The following is a 24,039-nucleotide window of genomic DNA, read 5'->3' as shown; positions in this document are numbered from 1 at the left end:
ACAATACAATGTAGGTGATATTAAAACAGAACTTTGACAATTACAGTATAATGTAAAAAAGACCATTTTTTGAAACACCATGTGTAGCAAAAGCCTAGTGTGCAGTTTTTCAGAACTGATTTAGGAATGTATTTTTTAATTACTACGATTGTTGATGATGGACATAAACGGCATAACATTTGATGTAAACTGACGAAGAAATGTTACCAAACTGATCTTTGGACAGGTTTGGTCCAAACCCTGAATAGTGTTAAATTAAAATGGTTGAAATCAATCGCCCAAACAAAACCAAAACAATTTGCGGATTAATGAACGTGCTACAGTGCCCAGATTAATGGAACTTGAGCTTGAAGTGAAACTTTGGCTGCACTTATCGCATACCAACCTACAAAGATATGTGTATTAAAGGAACAATTTAGTGTTTATACACACACCCAAACCGTTGGACAGTAGCAGGCTAAGATTAACCCTACGACAGAAGGAACAAGCTGTTGGTATGACACACCAAGGAGCAACGAATGACCACGTTGCAAGGAGTTTTGGCTGCAGGCGAATGGTAGTCACAAGGTGCATGGACCGATTCTGGTAGATAACGCGTAGGAAGCTTTATCATATAATGGGTAGGTTTCTCGGCAGGATAAAGCCAACGGATAAAAACGATATCAAAGGTCAAGTAGGGACTACTTTCACTGTTTATAAACAAACATGGCGTCGTCCTCGTCATTCGGCGATCGAGTCAAAATTAACCATCGGGAATCTGGATAAACTACAGGGATAATTGCTTTCCTTATCAAAAGAACAGTCATATATACTGAAAATCAGTGTCTAACTGTGACGTAGCTAAGGCATTTTATAAGTTTTGGCAACTTTGGAGATATAAATTTCGAAACAAATTTTGTGAGGGCACGAGGCATAGCCAAGCTGGATCAGTAGCCATATCTGTGCTTGTAGGCCTCTGCGGCTTGAAACCTTCTCAACAAATTAAAATAGTTGGATTTGGACGAAATATGTTTGAATTGTTACCATGTTTCGTTTTGTCGCTGTGTGTACATCTGACTACACTTCTTAACGTTATGACAGGACAGACCGACTGTCAACAACGTCTGACCGTGGCCGTGACGTCACATAGACTAGGGTTAGAGTAGCTTCCCTTTGACAAAGGGCAGTTACTCTAGCGGACAGAACGATGGATTGCCGCGAAAGGCAATTAAAAACAATTGTTGTTTTGCGTATATGTTGCTTCGCCACTGTATAAGAAACAGATTTTAGTTGGAACTATATTGGCTACTGTCACTGTCCGACTGACACATCACTTACCCTGTGATGTAATAAATATTAATGCGCGCATTCCAGGAAAACTCGCAATGTTTCGGTAATGTTTGTGAGAGAGGGAAAGCGATTTTGAAGCACAGAATTAAAGAATGACATTATATGATAAAGACGTTATCACGCTTGTGTGTTTGGGGATGGTAAATATCCTCTATTAGGAATAAACACTATGTATTTAACTCGCCGAGGCTCGCTAAATACAATGTTTATTCCTAATGCAGGATATTTACCATCCCCCAAAACACTCGCGTGACAACCTCTATTTACACGCGTATCCTACATCTGAGGAATGATATTACCACTGTGACGTCAACAGCTGAGACAGTAATGTCAGTCGCTGGACAGTGTCCTGAAGACTGCGTCGGTACATCAGAGCTTGCAGACCACTTGAAGACGTAACGCTGACACTGCAACGCTGGGAGAACAGAACTGGCAAATAGTCATGTTAACAGGAGGTTATTCAAGGTTGTCAGTAGTCAATTCATATAATTTCCACACCTATGTGCCCTTTACAAGTGGGATCTGTTTCGGTAGAAAGCCTAGGATGGTTATTCTCTTGCATTGACAATTTATATTTCCAAGCAGATGGAAGGAATTGTGTCAACGTCGGACAAGGAGAACATTGTTGCATTTCAAGATATCGAACCACTTGGAGGTGTCAGCATCTGTAGCCCTGTCAATGCTGCATAATTAGTTTTGTCAATGCAGCATCTGTAGCCAAATGAAGACAGATCTGGTGATTTTGGAAGGAAACATCACTGCACAGCATTACATTGACCAAGCTCTCTCTAGACCCGGGTAGAATAGGTCTTCAGCAAGTCATGCTTGCCGTAAAAGGCGACTATATGCTTGTCGTAAGGGGCGACTAACGGGATCGGGCGGTCAGGCTCGCTGACTTGGTTCACGCATGTCATCGATCCCAATTGCGTGGATCGATGCTCATGATATCAATCACTGGATTGTCTGGTCCAGACTCGATTATTTACAGAGCGTCAACTGGCATTGACTGAAATTTCAGTAACCAAGTTCTTTTAGTTTGTGTGGATTTCTCTCACAACCAGATGCCTCAAAATGCAAGGTGCACAAAACGGCATGTCCTGTCAGTTTCCGTCGGCCTTTTCGCTTGGAAATTTGAAGAAATAACACTTGGTACTTATGTTTAATGAACGAGTACACCCCTACGCAACACAATATCCAATTTCGCGTCTTCAATAAGCCGAGAATAACGGAAAATCACTTCAGTCTCATGTAGATTAATGTAAAGAAAAGACAATGGCGGACATCTCCCCACTATGACGTCATAGCTACAGCTCGGCTGGTTGTGTGATCAGGGCAGTTGTTTACTGCTTTTAAGATAACAATGAAAGTCACATATGACTTTTTGTGTGTAAATATATACTTTGTGTGACTCTTTTTGTAATAGATCTCCTTTAAATTATAAGCTAGCATGTATTTATCTCACACGAACATTATATGTATTTTAAACATATTTTTTAAACAAGAAAGCCCGGTTTGTCGATCACATTGATTGACCATGTATTTAATATTTTATTTCTACTTACGGAATATAAATAATTGATCGGATGAATTAAATCGAAAAACAAAACAGTCTTGACTTCTGGCATAATTCACTTTTTTTTATCAAGCAAACTATATTGGAGGTTGTTGGAGAGGATTTTCATGTTTTCTCAATCGATGTTGTGATAAGGGCAGTTGCTGGTATGGTCCGAGATGGCCAGTTTACTGCCACAAGAATTCCTTCAACAGAGATCTAGGCTATTTATTACCATCCGCCTATTGTGAACTCATCAAGCAATAGTTTTTCAAACCATCCCACCCAGTATTTAATCCGGTTAAATTGGTTGTTTTTTTTGTATCCTGTTTAATTGACTTCGTCACCGTGTTCTCTGTCGAGTGAGTAAGTATGGCTTTACGCCGCTTTTAGCAATATTCCAGCAATATCACGGCGGGGGACACCAGAAATAGGCTTCACACATTGTACCCAAATCGGGAATCGAACCCGGGACTTCGGCGTGACTAGCGAACGCTTTTACCACTAGGCTACCCGACGGCCCCTGTTCTCTGTCGTAACGTTGCTATTACAGTATAATAAAGAAGTTGTTATCCATAAATTTTCATCTACCCTGTCATCCGTCACTTCTAAGAAATGTCTATCACACAAAGATATTTTAAAACAAAATCGATATGGAGCCTCGAACAATGTTCAGGCCAACAGCTTTGATAATCTAGACTTGCCAAATCATTCTAGGCTTGAGTTGGATTATTTATATTGTATTCTCTTGGGTCTGGGAGACAGACTATACCGGTGCCCCTACTAGGGAATGAGAAGATGTATACTGTGACGAAGCCATGGCGAATTGGTCCTGGGTAGTGTTTATCATACGGTCTTTTATTTTGTGCATCTTCTTCGTCCAAAACGTGTGGCTGAACATGTATGAAATTAAGTACAAATAGGGAGAGGGAATGCAGGTTATTTTTGTGGTGATTTTTTGTGTCATTTTAATTCGTTTCACCACGGACCTATATAACCTATACAAGTCCGTGGTTTCACCAGAGACCACATATATACCGGTATATGGTAAATACAATGAATGCAGAAAAAGTAGAAAGAGCCTGTAAAATAGACATTTCTTGACATATAGCTTTAAATATGTTAACATCTAGCTTACAGGATATTTCATCACACAAATGTATATTATGTATACCATGACCGCGGACCTAAATAATTTATTTAGGTCCGTGCCACGACCGACTTTTAGATCCTGATAACTGCATCTGTAATTCGGCGTACTATGGTTGCCAAAGATTGCACCACCCACTAAGTTCCAAATTGATTACTGAAATCCATTGTTGTTTTCTTGTATGACCTAAATTCTCAGTCTTGCCAATGCCAAATATCGTCACCTTGTTAAAGATAATCAAACATGTTTAAATATTTCACTCGGACATCATGTCGAGGTTATAGCTAAAACGGCATCACGTTAAAACGTCACTACGCCAAAACGGCACGCAATTTTTGTAATCAGTACCTTGATTTGGCGAAGACAGCGACCGTTTTACCTAATACAAACGGTACCGCATCTTCTTACTACGTGTTTGAGACTTTGTATAAATGCAAAATAAACATTTGATAATTTTATGTTTGTCTTATCCCCCTGTACTTTATTATATTATTTTATTATATTAAAAACAAGTTTACCAAACATATAGGTGATATTTAGTTCTATTGCCATACAAACACGTAACTAATTAAAAACAATTTCAAGCAACGTCTTCACTTGCAATCACACTCATATAGTGAGTGTAGACATAGATCCATACCACGCTGTTTCGGTTAGAAACAATATTCTTTTATATATCGATTCTAGTATGAACAATTCCTTCGTTTTGGGAGTGACGTCAACGCCCCAAACGCTCCTATCTCTAGCTTAGCGCAGAATTTCTCTTGCTCATAGGATTAATTTGATTGGACGGTTATTTTTAGCGTCGTGACATTAGAATGGGGCTAAAAAAGACACTATATGGTAGCGAATGGGCCCAGGGTATTTATAAACATAAAGGGGATATAATACACTGAATAAATAAGGGAGGGTTTTTGTAAACGTTATTACAATGATGAGAATGTTAGATTAGTGCTGAAATATGTTATGTATATAAGAATTTTTATTAATTTTGTGATTTAAAACTGTGAAAATGTTTTGTCTGGTTTGGTAGAAAAAAGAGCCAGGCAAATTTGGTTCTGTTTTGATGTGGTGCCGTTTTAGCTTCATCCCTCTCGCCGGATATTGACACCGGTGCCGGAAGCCACATGTCAGCCTCGTTTGTAAAAATCTCATGCAACACTTTCATCACGGTGTAATATACCTGTTATAAAAGTACATTAACATCGGATCTGTAAGAACTGAAGTTAACGACGTTGCGACAATGTCGACCGAGGAAGCGGTACCCCAAACGAAAACCGACAATGGCGCTGCAGGGGAAGGTAAGGTCGAGACAGCCGGTGTTTCTGCCGGTCCGGCTGTTGACGTTGCAGCAGACGCTCCGAAGCACTGCAACTTTGGAAAACTTTCTGATCAAATCGTATCATCAATGGGTCGGTTGTTATTGTCAAGTCAAGATTTCTGGATCATTGCAAGTGTAATTGTGTAATGCATTTTGAAGTTATTGCAAACTCAGCTGTGGGCAATCACAATCACAAATATTTCAGAGATAGGATTTCCATACCCATAATATATTTATCTTAGCCTAGATATTGGATCATGAAAATACTTATGCTCAAACGTTTTTACAAGCCGGTAACATATCCTTCTAACCTTAGAATTTCTGTTATAATGTGACGAAGGATTCGTAAACATGTTAAAAGGGTGGAAATTGAAGTTTATCATCAACAAACTTCCCATCTTCCCGAGGCAAGAGAGTTAACCGACTATAAAAGTCCAGTTTCCACCTTTGCTGAACTAGGCTGGTATTGTGGAGTTACATTTTGACTGGACTAACGAGTCTATGTATAGTCGAATCAAAATCACGCACCAGAATCAAAATCCGCTTCGTAAACTGTCGTGCAGATTTCGGTCAATTGCAAATATATAATGAACAGAACTAACTACATGCTAAATGTGCATCATCATGATTTTGAATTTTTGTTCTTCCATGAATTAGTCAAGTGACACCACCAGCATATCTTTTCTCAAGTTGTATCCGGGGAATGGAATTAGATCTATATATTGTGTGTTTTGTTTTTAATATTACCTGACAAGAGTTAATTTTTTTCATCATTTTCAGATAAATATTTCTCTTCTAATGAAAATGAGCAAAAGTTGTGATCACGTGAGCGCTATAATGAGGGAATAGTGGTAATATGTCCTTGGCGATAACTGGTCGATATGTTTATCTAAATGTTTAGACTTGTCTAATATGAAACAGAGGAAAAATATATGCAATGTCTTGAATGTTCTGTGTAAGATGTGAGGTTCATCACATGTCGCTGGCCTGTGGCAGAGGTACTAGGCTCGGTAGGAGAATGTTTTTTAGAACTAAACTTCCTCTTTCAGCAGATATATCATCAGATGTGCCGAAAGTTAACAATACGAAGAATGAAAAAAATAACCAAAGGCAGACAGAGCATTCAATTTTTTAACATGATTCGTACATCGTAACTTTGGTAAAACTGGGATATTCTTTTCCAAACTTAATAGCAAGTCGATTTCCTTCAAGAGGCAATCTTTCAAATATAAAATATGGAAAATACAGTCTGATCAAAAATGCATATTCACCATATTTCATACAAGATGTTTGCTTGTTTACTAATAAACTATTAATACACAACACCTGATTGAGAAATTCAAGGCTGATACATCATGTACATTGTATTACTAGGCTATTGCTGTGTTACCGAATGTTATAGATCTAGGCAGCTAGCTTCTGTCTTTTCGATGATTACTTGGAAATAAATATGGTGCAGCTGCTGTGATCGCTGTCATCTGTTAGGTCGGACGTTTTATCAAGAATAACAAGATTTGCCCATTATTTACATAGTCTATTGTAAAGTACTTCCATAAAATAATGCAGGAGTTACTTGATACTTATATTATAGGACAGTGTTCAGGAGCGTATAATCTGGAACTTGTCAGATAGCTGATGTCAACAGCCTGTTGCAATATCTTATCAGAATGCTGACCAAAAAACTTGAACATAACCATGATTATCGAAACTATCAATGGTTATGCATACTATTAACAATACTTTACATTCCTATCTAAATAGTACAATTGTAGGGCAGACAATGGCAATGCACACAGTAGTGAATGGGTATTCCATCAATGGCAGCTGGGGGTGTATGATCCCCAGGGAGCTGAGAATGAAAATCGAGTGCACACTGATCCATTGACCGTGGTAATAACTTGAAGTAATGTAGTGCTGGAGCATTCGTGTGGTGTATGGAATTTGGTGCATATAGATGGATTTGTTAATACATACCATCATGTTTTTTTGCAGGTGCTCCAAGGCAGAAGAGTGAAAAGGAATTATTGAAAGAAGCAAAGAAGCAAGAGAAACTAGCCAAACTGAAGGCTAAACAGGAAAAGCAGGCAGCTTTAGATGCAAAGAAGCAGGACGGAGAAGGGGTATGAGCCTCCATTTTATCTTATCATGGCGGGTTGGAATAGGTCTTCAGCAACCCATGCTTGTTGTGAAAAGCGATTATGCTTGTATACAGTAAGAGATACTAACGGGATCGGGTGGTCAGGCTCGCTGACCTGGTTGATGCTTTGTTTGTTTGTTGTTTAACGCCGCTATATTTGAGTCTGGAACAGACAATTCAGTGATTGACGGATGAAGGCCTCTTCCACAGCTCTGTACAGTTTGTATAAAACAACATTTACTGGGCTCAACACAAGATGAATCAATACATTCCATACAATTTGAATCACATGCAGAAACTAACTAAATAAATTATTATCATGATGTTTGATATACAATGGTCTGATTTGTTTGTTGTTTAACGCCGCACACAGCAATATTCCACCTATATGATGCCAGCCTGTAAATAATTGAGTTTGGACCAAAGAATCAAGTGATTGACATCATGAGCATCGGTCCAAGCAATTGAGATATGATGACATGCATCAACTAAGTCAGCAAGCCTGACCCCCTGATCCCTTTAGTCGCCTCTTACAACAAGCATGGTTGCCTTTTACGGCAAGGTTGGGTTGCTGAAGACCTATTCTAACCTGGATCTTCACAGGTCGACTTGGTTGATGCATGTCATTGTATCCCAATTGCGTAAATCGCTGTGCATGATATCAATCACTGGATTGTCTGGTCCAAACTCGATTAATTACAGACTGCTGTCATATACCATAGCTGGAATATTGTTGAGTGCACCATTAACAAACAAACCAAACCATTTTGTATCAAGCATCATCAGATCATGATAATAATGTTTTATTTAGTTTCTGTTTGTGATTCCAGTTGAATGGGATGTATTGATTCATCTTGTTTGTACTGTTATAAATGTTTACAGTCTATTACAAACAAATCTAAGTTAGTTTTCTCATCCAAACAACCCTTATCATGCTAATTAATTGAAAACAATTAAAGAATGGAAGGGGCAAATTTTATTTTTATTTCATATTCAACCACAAACGATCAAAACGATATGCCTAAACTGTTCCATGACGTGGATGAAATAACTAATCAGCTGCTAATTGATATAGGAAATGCCCATACACATAATGTGAACTCTCAACATCTACTGAATGTCGTATTGAATCGTAGACTATTCATTGTGTGCTATGATGAATAGATAAACCACTAAACTCTTGAAGTTCACGTAATAATTTTCAAACAAACAATCCTGATAGTGCAATATGGCAATTTTAAATTCAAGTACACACTAGTCTTCTTCTCATGTATCCGCATTCAGCCGCTAAACACACAGGCCGCGGACACCTAAACAAGCCTCCTGGTCGTAATGAAGGCCGGGAATCAAGCAAGCGCTAAAGGTGAAGTGACACCAGTACACAGGATATTCAAAGTCCTTTTACACACGCTTCAGTGACTTTGCCCACACACCCTAAAACCGGGTCCTGTAGTAGGAATTGAAAATCCACATTCCAAAAAGGCCTCCCTGACTGACCAACCCATCATTACTGGTGATGCATAAGCCCACTGATGAAAAAGGCTTTACTTTAAAGGGGAAGTGTACACGCAAAAATCACTTTCTTTCTTTTTCTAAACAAAACGCAATTTTAGAATTAATTAGTATCTATGTTTGAAAATATACACTCATTTTTTTCACAGTGAAAGTAGGAAGCTCACAATAGTGTGAAAATGATATGCCGTTATGAGGCCTTCGTTTTTCGAGCTAAACAGGCCTGAGTTATCCCCCTTAGATTATGACGTAATTGGTGCCAATTCAACTGGGTCCCTGTCTATTCTCAACGCAAAAGATATCAAGTACCAGTTTGCGGTAAAACAACATGGCCTACGACACACTCCGGCGCAGTGGTGACTCAGCATAACACTATGCTGGCTGGCATCTGAGACGCTAGAATCACACACCTGGACCTACACCACGTGAAGCGGCTCTAACAAAGCATAATGACGTCATAATGTTTGTCAATTGGCACCAATGACGTCATATTGCAAGGGGCATAAGCCATGGTGTTTTTGTTGTGGAAATAGAACACTTGGTAAATGTGAAAAATATAAAATTGTTTTAATGGGAAAAATATGTTAATTAACTGTGATATTTTTATATTTTTGTCTATGACACTTCTAGGTTAACACTTTTAATGTGGAAAAAGTACAAGAAAAATAGGTTCATTTCCGTGTGAACTTGCCCTTTAAAGTACACTCTTTGAAATGACAGTCGTTTCATCATTCTTTAATATTATGAAATCTCTTTGTTTTAGAAGAAAGATAAGAAAAAGAAAGAGAGATCAGTCATCTCTTATGATGTCAAAACAGAAAAAGGAAGCAAGAAAGGTTTGTGATGATCATTTGTCAACCCATTTATTTTCAATACAAAATGGCCACGGTGCCCATGGGTACAGAAGATATTGTGACAGGTTCACTAGCCATGGGTACAGAAGATATTGTGACAGGTTCACTAGCCATGGGTACAGAAGATATTGTGACAGGTTCACTAGCCATGGGTACAGAAGATATTGTGACAGAGATTCTGTAGCCATGGGTACAGAAGATATTGTGACAGAGATTCTGTAGCCATGGGTACAGAAGATATTGTGACAGGTTCACTAGCCATGGGTACAGAAGATATTGTGACAGGTTCACTAGCCATGGGTACAGAAGATATTGTGACAGAGATTCTGTAGCCATGGGTACAGAAGATATTGTGACAGGTTCACTAGCCATGGGTACAGAAGATATTGTGACAGGTTCACTAGCCATGGGTACAGAAGATATTGTGACAGAGATTCTGTAGCCATGGGTACAGAAGATATTGTGACAGAGATTCTGTAGCCATGGGTACAGAAGATATTGTGACAGAGATTCTGTAGCCATGGGTACAGAAGATACTGTGACAGAGATTCAGTGGCCATGGGTACAGAAGTTACTGTGACAAAGATTCAGTGGCCATGGCTACAGAAGATACTGTGACAGAGATTCAGTGGCCATGGGTACAGAAGTTACTGTGACAGAGATTCAGTAGCCATGGCTACAGAAGATATTGTGACAGATTCAGTGGCCATGGGTACAGAAGATACTGTGACAAAGATTCAGTAGCCATGGCTACAGAGGATACTGTGACCAAGATTCAGTAGCCATGGCTATTGTAACAAAGATTCAGTAGCCATGGCTATTGTAACAAAGATTCAGTAGCCATGGCTATTGTAACAAAGATTCAGTAGCCACTGTGGTGGCTGAGTAGTCCTAGTCCTTGGATGGATAGCCATATTTGTAGACCATCTTTCAACAGGCTGGTTGGTAATACTCTTAATGAGCCCCGAGTGGCGATTCTGGCTTAGAGTAGGTCCCCTGCCGAATATGCAGTTTGTACGACTTTATGGATGTGGTGATTAGGCTCTGTGAGTTGGTGGGTAGCATGTCTATGAATACGCAGTGCCATTTATAGGTTTCGGCCATGGGAGCCGTGCCAATTTACACGTTTCAGAGGGTTACACAAAGTATGTGATCTGGACTACCAGTTGTCGGACTTTTGTTGAACCATCAGTGGCTGAGTGGGTTAGATCGCTGACTTTGTGTGCTGGCGATTAGGTGCCTCACTCTGAGACTGTTGGTTTGAATCCCGGATGGAACTCAACCCCCAAAGTACTAGAATTTGTTGGAGTATGGCTGTAATAACTAAACCATACCAGCTGTCCTCCCTGATGCTGTCAGTCAATGAAAGATACTAAAGTTCAAACTTCATTGATACAACAATGTACCTTCATGAAACAGACAACATGAACAAATGGACGAGACAACAGCTCATTTGTAAGCTGTATTCTTTAGACATGTATAGAAATTGTGGCCGTCTCAACCAGTTCATGTTTTGTATTTTTCATATTTTTCATAACTATTAAAGATCTGTGTTAGAATAGGTCTTCAGCAACCCATGTTTGCCGTAAAAGGCGACTATGCTTGTCGTACGAGGCAACTAACGGCCACAGGTGGTCAGGCTCAGTTACTTAGTTGATGCATGTCATCGTATCCAAATTGTGTAGATTGATGCTCATGATGTCAATCATTGGATTGTCTGGTCAAGACCGCCATCATATACCTGGAATATTGCGGCATTAAACAGCAAACAAACTAAAGTAGTTATCTAAATGTACAGTACACTACACCATTTCAATACTTTACAGGACCCTCATGTTGCCTGCAAGGACCTGTAACATTATTTATTGGGGGTCCCCTGGACCCCCACTTTTGTAAATCAAGGTAAAACCCTTATCCTTCTTTTGGAACACTGGTAAGTCTGTTACTGTGCATGCTGGATGAGAGATTCATAGATACTGATTGGTTATCAGTACGAGTGGAGCATTACATATGATTACAAAGCTAACTAACATGACCTCTTTGTTTTCAGACACAAAATGTCCCATGCCAGATTCCTACAGCCCTGAGTATGTAGAAGCTGCCTGGTACGACTGGTGGCAGCAGAGTGGCTTCTTCAAACCAGAGTACGGGGTGAGTTGGAGTCTGGTTACTGGTGATGGGTATCGGTGTGTCACATCTGATGCTACCTAAGTCAGACCTTTTACACTGAATCAATACCTTTCTTCATCCCAAACTGACAACCCACCATGAAGATGCAACCATCCTGATTCTCTTTCAGGTTAAATCCTCCTTGGGGCACTTATTGCATTTTCCTGGCACAAGAAAATCTACATGACATAGTTGTAACCATTTTCCTTAATAAAAATTGTTACCACACAAAAAACTTTGTTTTTGTATGATATACGTCCACCCTTATGGTGCCTCACCCTCCACGGCGCGTCACGCCAAGGGAAGCAACTCTCACCCAAATCACTTTCCTTATGTCATCTGACAAAGACAGACGTGCTGTTTTTTTCAAGACAAAATAAAGTACAAGATAATCGTTCGTACAAGAACCATGGCAGACCAAACTGTATGTATGGTACATTTCTTTCATGCAAAGGCGTAATACCTCGCATTGTAAAGTTATAAAGTTGTAATTATGTGACACGTGTACGATACCTTTGAAATGAAGGCCGTCGTAGCGTCCATTTTGTAGTGCCACGTATGATACATGTAACACCAGGGCCATCAAAAACGGCTTCGGTTTTTTAATCTATATCATCGGGCTTTAGCCTACAATCTTTTCCTTTAAATAAACCCAAGGTGGTGTGTTAATTATTTTAAATTACACTTACCTTTTTTACGGGTTTTCTACACCTTCGCGCGTAACACGCCCACTTTGGTGTTATAATTATACTACGACATTGGCTATTAGTATCGCGTTACCAATCGCATTCTAAATTACGCCTTTGCTTCTAGTTACACAATTTATGCACGTATCTTTCCGATCTTTCAATCGCACTGATACACTTTATTACCCTTCCCGCCAAACTAAAAAATTACGGTCTTTTTTACAGACCTTCAAACTGTGTACGGGGTGCTCGGCTTCGATTTCCCCCCCAAGACAGGCATGATACTTGCATAAAGTGTTTGGCCGAAGACGGGCATGACGATGGGTCATGCCCGATCTGTGTTGCATTCACACCACGGGCGCAGAAAAAGAGAAATGTGGACCTCTTACACTTTAAGGGTCTATTGAAGGCGGGGGTGGACATTAGATCGGCAAAGACCGCCCCGCCCCCCTCTAAAAAAGTAAGAAAGGGTAAAAAGGCAGCTGAGACTGTCTCCTCCGCTCCCTCCCCGGGGGCCGGGGGAGAAGGCTCTAGGGTCCCCGTCACAATCACTGCACCCTCTCCTGCACCGTCTTTGGCAGACATCTCTGCCTTGTTGAGGTCGCAGATGGCGTCGATGATGGAGGAGGTAAAGTCTCAGCTCCGAGCCTTCCCCGTTGTCGGCGCCGGACGCGGCTTCGAGACCTTGTGATATGCCCCGCGTCGGCCGAGGCAGGCCACTTGGTCTCGGGGACGAACTCAGACCGGGCTTCGGCGCCGGCTCGAGGTCGCTCCCCAGCGGAGGGGTGGCAGGCACTGGCCCGTTCACTACCGACGCACAGTTCTCCCTAGCGGAGCCAGACGCCTCTTCCGAGGCCGAGGCTTCCTCTAGCGGATTTCTAGCCCAGAGCCAGGTGGGTTCCCTTGAACCCCCGGCACCTCGGGACCGGGACTCGGCTTCGGGCCAGTCCTCAAGGAGAGCGGTATTCCTGCACGAGTTGCAGACACAATACTGGCTTCGCGGAGGGATTCGACAAACGTTCAGTACGAGGATAGATGGGCCTGCTATGCGCGCTGGTGTGTCGATAGAAGGATTGCAGATCCCTTTTCTGCAGATCTCGTAGCCGTACTTCTTTCCTCCAGTCGCGACTAGATGTCGGCCTGGCCGCATCGACAGTCCGGGGGTACTCTACAGCTATCGCTGCCTTTCACGTCCCCGTCGACGGGGCACTTTTGATTGCGCACCCATAGGTGCAGCGTTTTTTAGCAGGTGTGGACAGGATCCGACCGCCTGTCCGGTCCTTCCTTTCGGGATCTGTCGTCTCTCTCTCTTCAGCTGTTGAGCTGGAAGACGGCGTTCCTTGTGGCGGTAACGTCCGGCAGACGGGTAGGCGACATTCACGCAATCTCGCCGATCCCGAACTAACTGTCTTTCACCAGGACAGGGTCAGTATTCGCCTGCCGGACTCTTACCGTCCTAAGGTCGCACACGCCTTCCACGTGACGGCTCCTATTGAGCTACCTGCTCTTTCACAGCCTTCCTCGTCGGGGACCACTACAAGACATGCTCATGTCTTGGATGTCCGCAGGACCCTTAAGTCCTATATCAGCAGAACTAAGGGTATCCGTAAGGATAATCAACTATTTTGCTGTTATGGCGGTAGGAAGGCTGGCTCACCTGCGAGCAAACAAACTATCTCGCGGTGGATAGTCTCTACTATATGTACGGCGTACACACTTCAAGGCAGGGACCCCCCTACCAAGTTGAAGGCTCATTCGGTTAGAGCAGTGGCTACGACACAAGCGTATGCTGCGGCTCTGCCCATTGAGGAGATCAATTCCGCGGCTATTTGGAGCCAGCCGAGCACGTTCATCAAACATTACCAACTCGACAAACACTCAAGCGAGCGTGCTCGGTTTGGTCAGTCAGTTCTCCGAACTGGGCAAAGTTCTACATCTCTAGCCGATTGAGCCTTCGAGATTTTAGACCGCCCGGACCGGTTATAACACTGCTCAGTAACGGTCCGGATTTTATCTTCTACGGTCGATACAATACCAGCCATTACTACTCGATAATCATCGTAATTGCACATGCACTCCTTCGATTTAAGGGGACCCTCTGGCCTAGCTCTGTGCGGGTTTATAGTCTCTCGTGATCTGTGCCGCCAATATCACTTGTTCAAAAAAGTGGGTGGGGTGGGGGGTGTGTGTGTCTCGAGTTCTCGATATGATAAGCCACAAAGAATGGCTCTTTTCATTGTGTATGGTCGATTACGCCCTGTCTCCAGCCCCCGCCTTTCGACGGTGGTGCCTCACGATAAGGTTGGTTCCATTTATTGAACTCTTGTTTATTCATTGAAATAATCAAAATACGATGTATTTATGCACGCTTGTTGCTGACGGATGCCACTTCCTAGATTATCTTTAGGAGTCTATCTTGATGCAATAAGTGCCCCAAGGAGGATTTAATCTGAAAGAGAATTTTACAAACCTGTAGAGGTTATGAATTCTCTGATGAAATCCTCCTTGGGGCACGGCCACCCGCCTCCCCACATTCCGTCAGCATTAGACATATGGAAAGTGATTTGGGTGAGAGTTGCTTCCCTTGGCGTGACGCGCCGTGGAGGGTGAGGCACCATAAGGGTGGACGTATATCATACAAAAACAAAGTTTTTTGTGTGGTAACAATTTTTATTAAGGAAAATGGTTACAACTATGTCATGTAGATTTTCTTGAGCCAGGAAAATGCAATAAGTGCCCCAACCGTTATGATGTGGGTGGAATCATGGAGATATTTTAGAACAAATTGTCCAAATATAATAAATGAAATGCATTATGTCTCGTAAGGAATGCTCCCACCCTGGATTCCTTTAGATATATAAGCAAGACTTATTATCCCCCGCCGCGCGAAAGCGCGAAGCGGGGGATATAGTATTCACGACCGTCTGTACGTCCGTCCGTACGTCCCACCTGTTTGTTGCCGCGATATCTCAAGAACTAAACACTGGATTGTCTTCATATTTGGAACTATGGTGTATATACAGACTCCGCAGACACCAGTCGGTTTTGGTGACCTTGATCCCATTTTCAAGGTCACAGCAGACAAATCTGCTTTTAGAGTTGGAAAACGGTGTTGCCGCGATATCTCAAGAACTAAACACTGGATTATCTTCATATTTGGAACTATGGTATATATACAGACACCGCAGACACCAGTCGGTTTTGGTGACCTTGACCCCATTTTCAAGGTCACAGCAGGCAAATCTGCTTTTGGAGTTGGAAAACGGTGTTGCCGCGATATCTCAAGAACTAAACACTGGATTGTCTTCATATTTGGAACTATAGTGTATATACAGACTCCGCAGACACCAGTCGGTTTTGGTGACCTTGACCCCATTTTCAAGGTCACAGCAGGCAAATCTGCTTTTGGAGTTAGAAAACGGTGTTGCCGCAATATCTCAAGAACTAATTGCTGGATTGTCTTCATATTTGGAACTATAGTGTATATACAGACACCGCATACACCTGTCAGATTTGGTGACCTTGACCCCATTTTCAAGGTCACAGCAGGCAAATCTGTTTTTGGAGTTGGAAAACGGTGTTGCCACAATATCTCAAGAACTAATCGCTGGATTGTCTTCATATTTGGTAATATGGTGTATATGGCGGGGGATATTTCGTCACTCTGTGACAAATACTTGTCTATTCAAGCTTTCATACTCATCTCAGTCTCCTAGGCAGTCCAGCATTCTTATAATTCCTATAATTCCAACATATTTAAATTTCCCTATACGTGACAGCAGTGGGAATGGTATAAGGACTGTATCATGTTTTGCACACCCCACCCCTATTTAATGGAAAAACAATTCAATTCAATTTCATGACACCCACAGACCCCTATTGATTAATGTCCATGTCCTTGAATTATGTATTTTACTATTACTTCATGGTCTCTTCCCCCACACACACACATTTGTGATAAATTTTGGTAACCACCCCCTCATCCCCCCTTTTTTATGACCCCTCACCCCATCCCCCTTAATCTCACCCACCACCCCACCACCCCACCACCCAACCACCCCTTATGATAAATTTCCAGTCCCCAGTCACAGATGATTCAATGGTGTATGGTGCATTCATGCCCCCATAATAGTAATGGAATCATGTTGGTCATGTTCTTGATCATTGTCATGTTATTGTTACTCTACAGGGTCGAGACATCAACACAACTCCATATGAGGACAAGTTCATTATTGTCATCCCGCCCCCCAATGTAACAGGGAAACTCCATCTTGGACATGCGCTCACCAACGCTGTGGAGGACTGCCTCACAAGATGGTGTGTTTGTCATTCAAGCTTTCCAGCATTAATCATGGTTCTCATTTACTGAGGACGCAATATGTTCACAACTTGATTTTGAATTTTGAAAGAGCGTTAATCATGTTAAAAGTGAAATTTGAACATAGATTGACATGAATGCGTTAGACTGCTATGCTGTATATCATTTGGAAGTCAGATCCTGTAAGGAATGACATTTGAATTTATTATAATGTTTTGTTGTTAGCCTTTGAAAGTAGTAAGGGTAGCATAGTGGTTAATATTTCCAAATTTCAAAACATTTTATTCTGTATCGCTAAGACACATCATGGCTTGATAATTGTTCTGAGGGTCCTGATCGAATTGCTTACCAATCATTCAGTGAATCACTCCACTGCCAGATTACAGGAGATAGTAGGTCTTTAATACCCGATATTCAGACAAAGTCTGCAGCAATTGTCAGTAAACATTCCCAAATTAAAATTGAAGATTTCTTATTTCATGTTATATAGTTATAACTAATGTTATGGCTTTGTGGAGGTGAGTCATACTTCACTGACTACTAAGAGAAAGTTTCTTTACCTTGTTGCTTTCAGTGAAATGTTAAGATACCTCTGAACTCAAGAAAATAGAACAAAAAATCCCATTTTGAGAGAAGAAAATCTTTTTGATCTCAATCTAAGTTAAATCCCTTTTTATACTGAACAAAAACATTAGGGATCGCGAACTTTTTTGGGATATGTTTATGAAATTATGTGCTCAGTTTTCACAACAAAAAAATACATGTGTCCCCCCAAATATTCATGCTCCTGACTATTTTGGTTCAGTTTACATAGCTTCAACATGTGTTGTGTTTGGTTACAGGCATCGGATGAATGGTAAGATGTGTCTGTGGAACCCCGGCTGTGATCATGCTGGTATCGCCACGCAGGTGGTGGTGGAGAAGAAGCTGATGAGGGAGAGGCAGCTCACACGGCATGACCTGGGCAGAGAAAACTTTGTCGATGAAGTGTGGAAGTGGAAGAATGAGTAAGTTTGGAGGAATTTCATATTTGAAAATATTCCAGTTGTTTCATGGTGATCTGTAAATTACGGCAAACCAGTGACTGAAAGAAGGAGCAGCATCACAGTCGTCAGGGTACAGTGACACACAATCGTGAGGGTACAGTGACACACAATCGTGAGGGTACAGTGACACACAATCGTGAGGGTACAGTGACACACAATCGTGAGGGTACAGTGACACAATCGTGAGGGTACAGTGACACACAATCGTGAGGGTACAGTGACACACAATTGTGAGGGTACAGTGACACACAATCGTGAGGGTACAATGAAACACAATCGTGAGGGTACAATGAAACACAATCGGCAGGGTACAGTGACACACAATCCTCAGGGTGCAATGAAACACAATCGTGAGGGTACAGTGAAACACAATCGGCAGGGTACAGTGACACACAATCCTCAGGGTGCAATGAAACACAATCGTGAGGGTACAGTGACACAATCGTAAGGGCACAGTGACACAATCGGCAGGGTACAGTGACACACAATTGGCAGGGTACAGTGACACACAATCGTGAGGGTACAGTGACACAATCGTCAGGGTACAGTGACACACAATCCTCAGGGTACAGTGACACACAATCCTCAGGGTACAATGAAACACAATCGTCAGGGTGCAGTGACACAATCGTAAGGGCACAGTGACACAGTCATCAGGGTACAGTGACACACAATCGTCAGGGTACAGTGACACACAATCATCAGGGTACAGTGACACAATCGTGAGGGTACAGTGACACACAATCGTCAGGGTACAGTGACACACAATCGTCAGGGTACAATAACAAGCATTCGTCAGGGTACAGTGACACAATTGGGAGGGTACAGTGACACAATCCTGAGGGTACAGTGACACACAATCGTCAGGGTGTAATACCTAGAAACAATCAGGACAAACCAGGATACAAAGCCATGATCATTGGTTTCTGACACTGTTTAGACAACCAGCAACCCAGGCTTCTAAGATTTTCTTGACTCTTTCCAGGAAAGGGGACCAGATCTACAACCAGTTGAGGAGAATTGGCGGCTCCTATGATTGGGACCGAGCTTGTTTCACCATGGAGCCAGTAAGTCCTTCAACCAACTCCAGGGGGAAGTGGACTGATACTATCAGTCTTCCAAGTTTGATTTGTAGTCTTCAAAGCCTCCTGGCTCCAAGTGTTATTTGCCTGGTAGCCGAAGCAATAGTTTAGGAGCAAACACAAATTCACAAAGTGTTACCATGATCACTTACCATATTCCTTCTTTGTAGACCTTACATGCCCCCAGCAATACCACATGGTTGAGGCACTATTTGAAACAGGAAAAAACCCTGCCCTTTTAGCTGTCAGTAACCTCCTGTTGAACACTAACATTGTATGTACAGGAATGTACAGGGCTTTCTCTACAGGCAAATTCGAGAGCACTGTTATTTGCTTCAAAATTGGAATTTTTGTTAAGGTTCTTACTTTCTTAAATTAAATTTTAACATTGCATTCATGCAATGATGTAAAACTAAGCATTAAAGCCCTTCCTCTTGATTGTTTCTGTTATCCCTGACATACAAGACCTTTCTACAAACAGTTTCTATGACATTAGTTATACTTATAGAAACATGCATTGGGAAGACATGGGCTGAATAGCAGTCTCAAGGCAGATTTAGATAAATCGTTCACTAACTATACTTGTTAGCTGCAAAGTGTTATCAATATAGTCAACAAACATAGGGAGGAGATTTTCATTTTTTATTTTGTTATATTTTTGCATTTTTTATATCAAGCAACACGTAAAGATCCGGGGTAGAATAGGTCTTCAGCAACCCATGCTTGTCGTAAAAGGCGACTGTGCTTGTCGTAAGAGGCGACTAACGGAATCGGGTGGTCAGGCTTGCTGACTTGGTTGATGCATGTCATCGTATCCCAATTGCCTGGGTTTATGGTCATGATGTCAATCACTGGATTGTCTGGTCCAAACTCAGTTATTTACAGGCTGGCATCATATAGGTGGAATATTGCTGAGTGCGGCGTTAAACAACAAACAAATCAGACCATTGTATATCAAACATCATGATTATTATGTTTATCTAGTTTGTGCGTGTAATTCCATTTGAATGGAATGTATTGATTCATCTTGTGTTGAGCCCAGTAAATGTTTTGTAGAAACTGTACAAAGCTGTGCAAGAGGCCTTCGTCCGTCTCCATGACAAGAAACTCATCTACCGCAGCGTCCGACTTGTCAACTGGTCTTGTACACTTAACTCCGCCATCTCAGACATTGAGGTAAATGTGATTTGTCAGGAGGTGTGTTAGAATTGTCTTTTAACATGCTTAGAACTAGGGCTGGAACGATATGCCAACTGTGTGATCCGACAATACCTTGCTCACAATCCAGTACATATCAAGATACTTGCATGTGCTCTTAGTTGTAGTGCGTAAGCCATCTATTTCATAGACAGGATATCTGGCACACTGACGATTTACAGTTGGCCAAGTCAATTATGGCACAGTGGATGAAAATAGTAACAGTTTCACTTTTAGTTAGTGTTTGTTTGCTGTTATGGTTAGTAAAGTCAATTACATTTACAGTAAGAATCAATATTTTTTAAGTTAGTGTCTAGCTTTGATTGATGCTTGTATCGGGAAGTTAAAAATCCACATCCACCATCATACATGTACCACCACTACTTACAAATGTAGGTGACCGCCTCTGTGGTCTAGTGATAGAGCGTCCACCCGGAGAGCGGAAGGTCTGGGGTTCAATCCCCGGCCACGTCATACCAAAAGACGTTAAAAGATGGTACTTGTTGTTACCCTGCCTGGCACTCGGCATTAAGGGCCTAAAACAAGGACTGGTCGGCTCGGTGTCAGTATACTGTGTCTGAGCGGGGTATCCATGTTAAACTGTGGCATGGTATCTCAGTGGGCTAGCACTATAAATCGGCATTGGTCCGGACTAGTACTAGCAGCCACACACACACACACACACACACACACACAGGCTATATATGTGCAATAATCTTGACGTGACGTTAAACCCCATTTCACCTCACCTACAATAGTAGGTTTGTTTGCCATTGATTCAGTGCCTGTGTCCTCCATCTGAGTTTATGTTGTACCCCAGGTGGACAAGAAGGAGATCTCAGGGCGCACCATGCTGGCCGTCCCGGGCTACAAGGACAAAGTAGAGTTTGGTGTCCTCATCTCTTTTGCTTACAAGGTCGAGGGATCAGGTACGACTTTAAAATATTATCATCATATTGTGCGCTGTAAACAGCAATATATAGAGAAAGCAAATTTTAACTTTTTTTAAATTTATGGAATTGTTCGTTTGCATGTCTACTTTAGGTGCTGCCAAAGTTTAACATTCATACTATTTTCTTTCACAATCCATTACCCTATTATATAATTAAGTGACTTTGATTGATGTTTCTTGTACCTATACCAGGTTGGTGGGGTCACATTGAAGGCCCTGGTGTGAGTGCCACATTGGTACAATGCATGAAGCCCTATACGTGAAGTTTCGGGTTAGAATAGGTCTTCAGCTACCCATATTTGTCGTAAGAGGCAACTAACGGGATCTGGTGGTCAGGTTCATTGACTTGGTTGATGCATGTCGTTGTATCCCAATTGGTAGATCGATGCTCATGATATCAATCACTGGATTGTCTGGGCCAGCTGTAATATAGCTGGAATATTGCTGAGTGCGGCGTTAAACAACAAACAAACAAACATAAAGCCCAGGTGTCCATTGTCAGCTTACAAGTCCACCCACTCACCCACTCACTATTGTCCAGAATGTAACACAAGACATGTCTACAAGGAAAGCTTTTGTTCAGATGAGGAGATTGTGGTTGCTACCACTCGTATTGAGACGATGCTGGGCGACACTGCAGTGGCCGTCCATCCTGAGGACCCCCGCTACAAACATCTGCATGGGAAGAGTGTCATTCACCCCTTCACAGACCGGCGCCTACCCATCGTGTGTGACGACTTTGTTGAGAGAGAGTTCGGAACAGGTAAGGATCATTCAACATAATCATGTATATGCAGTGTGTCATGAAATATATGTGTCACCAACATGATACGAGTGAATCCATCCTGGATATGCAGTGAATTATATCTATTATATAGAGGATATAATATTCATGTTCATATCATATTACATTAAGTAATACCTTACCACGAGGCTGTTGTCAAGAGTGAAGGGTGTTACATGACAGCATGGGTGGCTAGGCACGTGCTGCATGAGGTAATTGAGATCTCTGTGGAAGATTTCGCTATAAGCATGATAAGAGCAGTTGTGGGAGACAACAGCCTCGGTATAACAGTGGTAACATATTACTTATAGAATATTCCGAATAGGAAAATTCTACAAATTATGTTTATGAACGAGTGTCATTTAGGCACTCGTGTCGTAAACATAGTGTGACATGAACACGAATATAATGTATTTATTACCGAAGAAGATGTCTATGTACAGAGACAAATATTAGTATTTACCTATCAGGGCAGCAAGTCGCAACAGTAGCGGAACCACAATTTATCGAATGAGGTCAACGATCTTCAGCTGTGACCTTGTTTCTAGTGTGACGTTATTCCGACTTCACGCCACAATAAGATTTGAATGACATAAAACAATGCCGTCTGGATGACGGAAACAATGCACTGTTGTCTCGTAACGTGATATGATCCAGAGTGTTTATCATGATAGAACAGACATATGATGCACTGAATGGTTGGTCAAGGATCAGTGCTCCAGGATCAGTACAGTCATAGTCGTTATCAGAACTGACGAGTACCAGACATATATTTGGGAACCAATAAGTACCATACTGTTCATTTCTAAACTTGACGAGTACTGGTATGATATTTTGCCGCCATCATTCAAAGACCTTGTGTTGTACATTCAAAATTTGGTGCAAAACTAACGTAAGCATAACCGAGACGAGAGAATTTGAGAACATTATTATTAGCCAATGACAATGCACGATTGGGAGAAAATCCATTTGCTGCTGACACGAAATGATGTATTACCATTGAAGCGGAAGTTGACCGGGTAATGCCTTATAAGGTAAATTGTTTTAATACTGTTTTGTAGGATGTTTTTGAGAATAAATAGACAATGTATGGTAATAATTAATTATGAAAGTGTAAAGTCTTGTTTGCCTGCGTATTTGATACGGTTGTAATTTGCAATCTGTCTGTTTTTGACTACCTTTTGTCTGTACAATATGCTGATATCCAGTTTGCATAGGACTGTTTGTGTTTCTTAATGTCTCAAACCAAGTCCTCCATTGACAGGTGCTGTGAAGATCTGTTTGTGTTTCTCAATGTCTGAAACCAAGTCCTCCATTGACAGGTGCTGTGAAGATCTGTTTGTGTTTCTCAATGTCTGAAACCAAGTCCTCCATTGACAGGTGCTGTGAAGATCTGTTTGTGTTTCTCAATGTCTCAAACCAAGTCCTCCATTGACAGGTGCTGTGAAGATCTGTTTGTGTTTCTCAATGTCTCAAACCAAGTCCTCCATTGACAGGTGCTGTGAAGATCTGTTTGTGTTTCTCAATGTCTCAAACCAAGTCCACCATTGACAGGTGCTGTGAAGATCTGTTTGTGTTTCTCAATGTCTCAAACCAAGTCCTCCATTGACAGGTGCTGTGAAGATCACGCCTGCCCATGACCATAATGACTACGAGGTTGGGGTGCGTCACAAGCTGGAACGGTTGAACATCATTGATGAGAAGGGAAATATCACTGGAGACTGTGGACAGTTCACTGTAAGTGCAGGATTACTTATGTAGCACTTAATGCTCTTATAGGAGATAGGATCACTTAAAGCAGCACTTAATGCTCTTATAGCTGCCAGGATCACTTAAAGCAGCACTTAATGCTCTTAAAGAGGAAAGGATATCTTAAAGAAGCACTTAATGCTCTTACAGAGGACAGGATCACTTTAAGCAGCACATAATGCTCTTATGGAGGATGGCTCA

At 41.6% G+C, this 24,039-nt stretch overlaps 1 protein-coding gene across 1 annotated transcript in view; it reads left to right on the top strand.

The window, feature by feature from the left end:
• The first annotated feature begins 5,146 nt into the window (after positions 1-5,146).
• The window catches only part of LOC124144768 (valine--tRNA ligase-like), a 46,894-nt gene continuing 28,001 nt past the window's right edge, over positions 5,147-24,039 (top strand). Inside the window, exons 1-11 of the mRNA XM_046514313.2 lie at positions 5,147-5,332; positions 7,345-7,472; positions 9,765-9,837; positions 11,906-12,006; positions 16,900-17,027; positions 17,871-18,035; positions 19,060-19,141; positions 20,213-20,332; positions 21,174-21,282; positions 21,889-22,068; positions 23,702-23,826. Coding sequence (XP_046370269.2) covers positions 5,275-5,332; positions 7,345-7,472; positions 9,765-9,837; positions 11,906-12,006; positions 16,900-17,027; positions 17,871-18,035; positions 19,060-19,141; positions 20,213-20,332; positions 21,174-21,282; positions 21,889-22,068; positions 23,702-23,826 — 1,269 coding nt within the window. The 5' untranslated portion in view covers positions 5,147-5,274. The remainder of the gene's footprint in view (positions 5,333-7,344; positions 7,473-9,764; positions 9,838-11,905; positions 12,007-16,899; positions 17,028-17,870; positions 18,036-19,059; positions 19,142-20,212; positions 20,333-21,173; positions 21,283-21,888; positions 22,069-23,701; positions 23,827-24,039) is intronic.

Source organism: Haliotis rufescens, unplaced genomic scaffold (assembly GCF_023055435.1).
Source record: "Haliotis rufescens isolate VD_foot unplaced genomic scaffold, xgHalRufe1.0.p SCAF_8, whole genome shotgun sequence".
In the NCBI taxonomy this organism is placed as follows: Eukaryota; Metazoa; Mollusca; class Gastropoda; order Lepetellida; family Haliotidae; genus Haliotis; species Haliotis rufescens.
The sequence above is the reverse complement of the archived record's forward strand: the minus strand, read 5'-3'. Positions and strand labels throughout refer to the sequence as shown.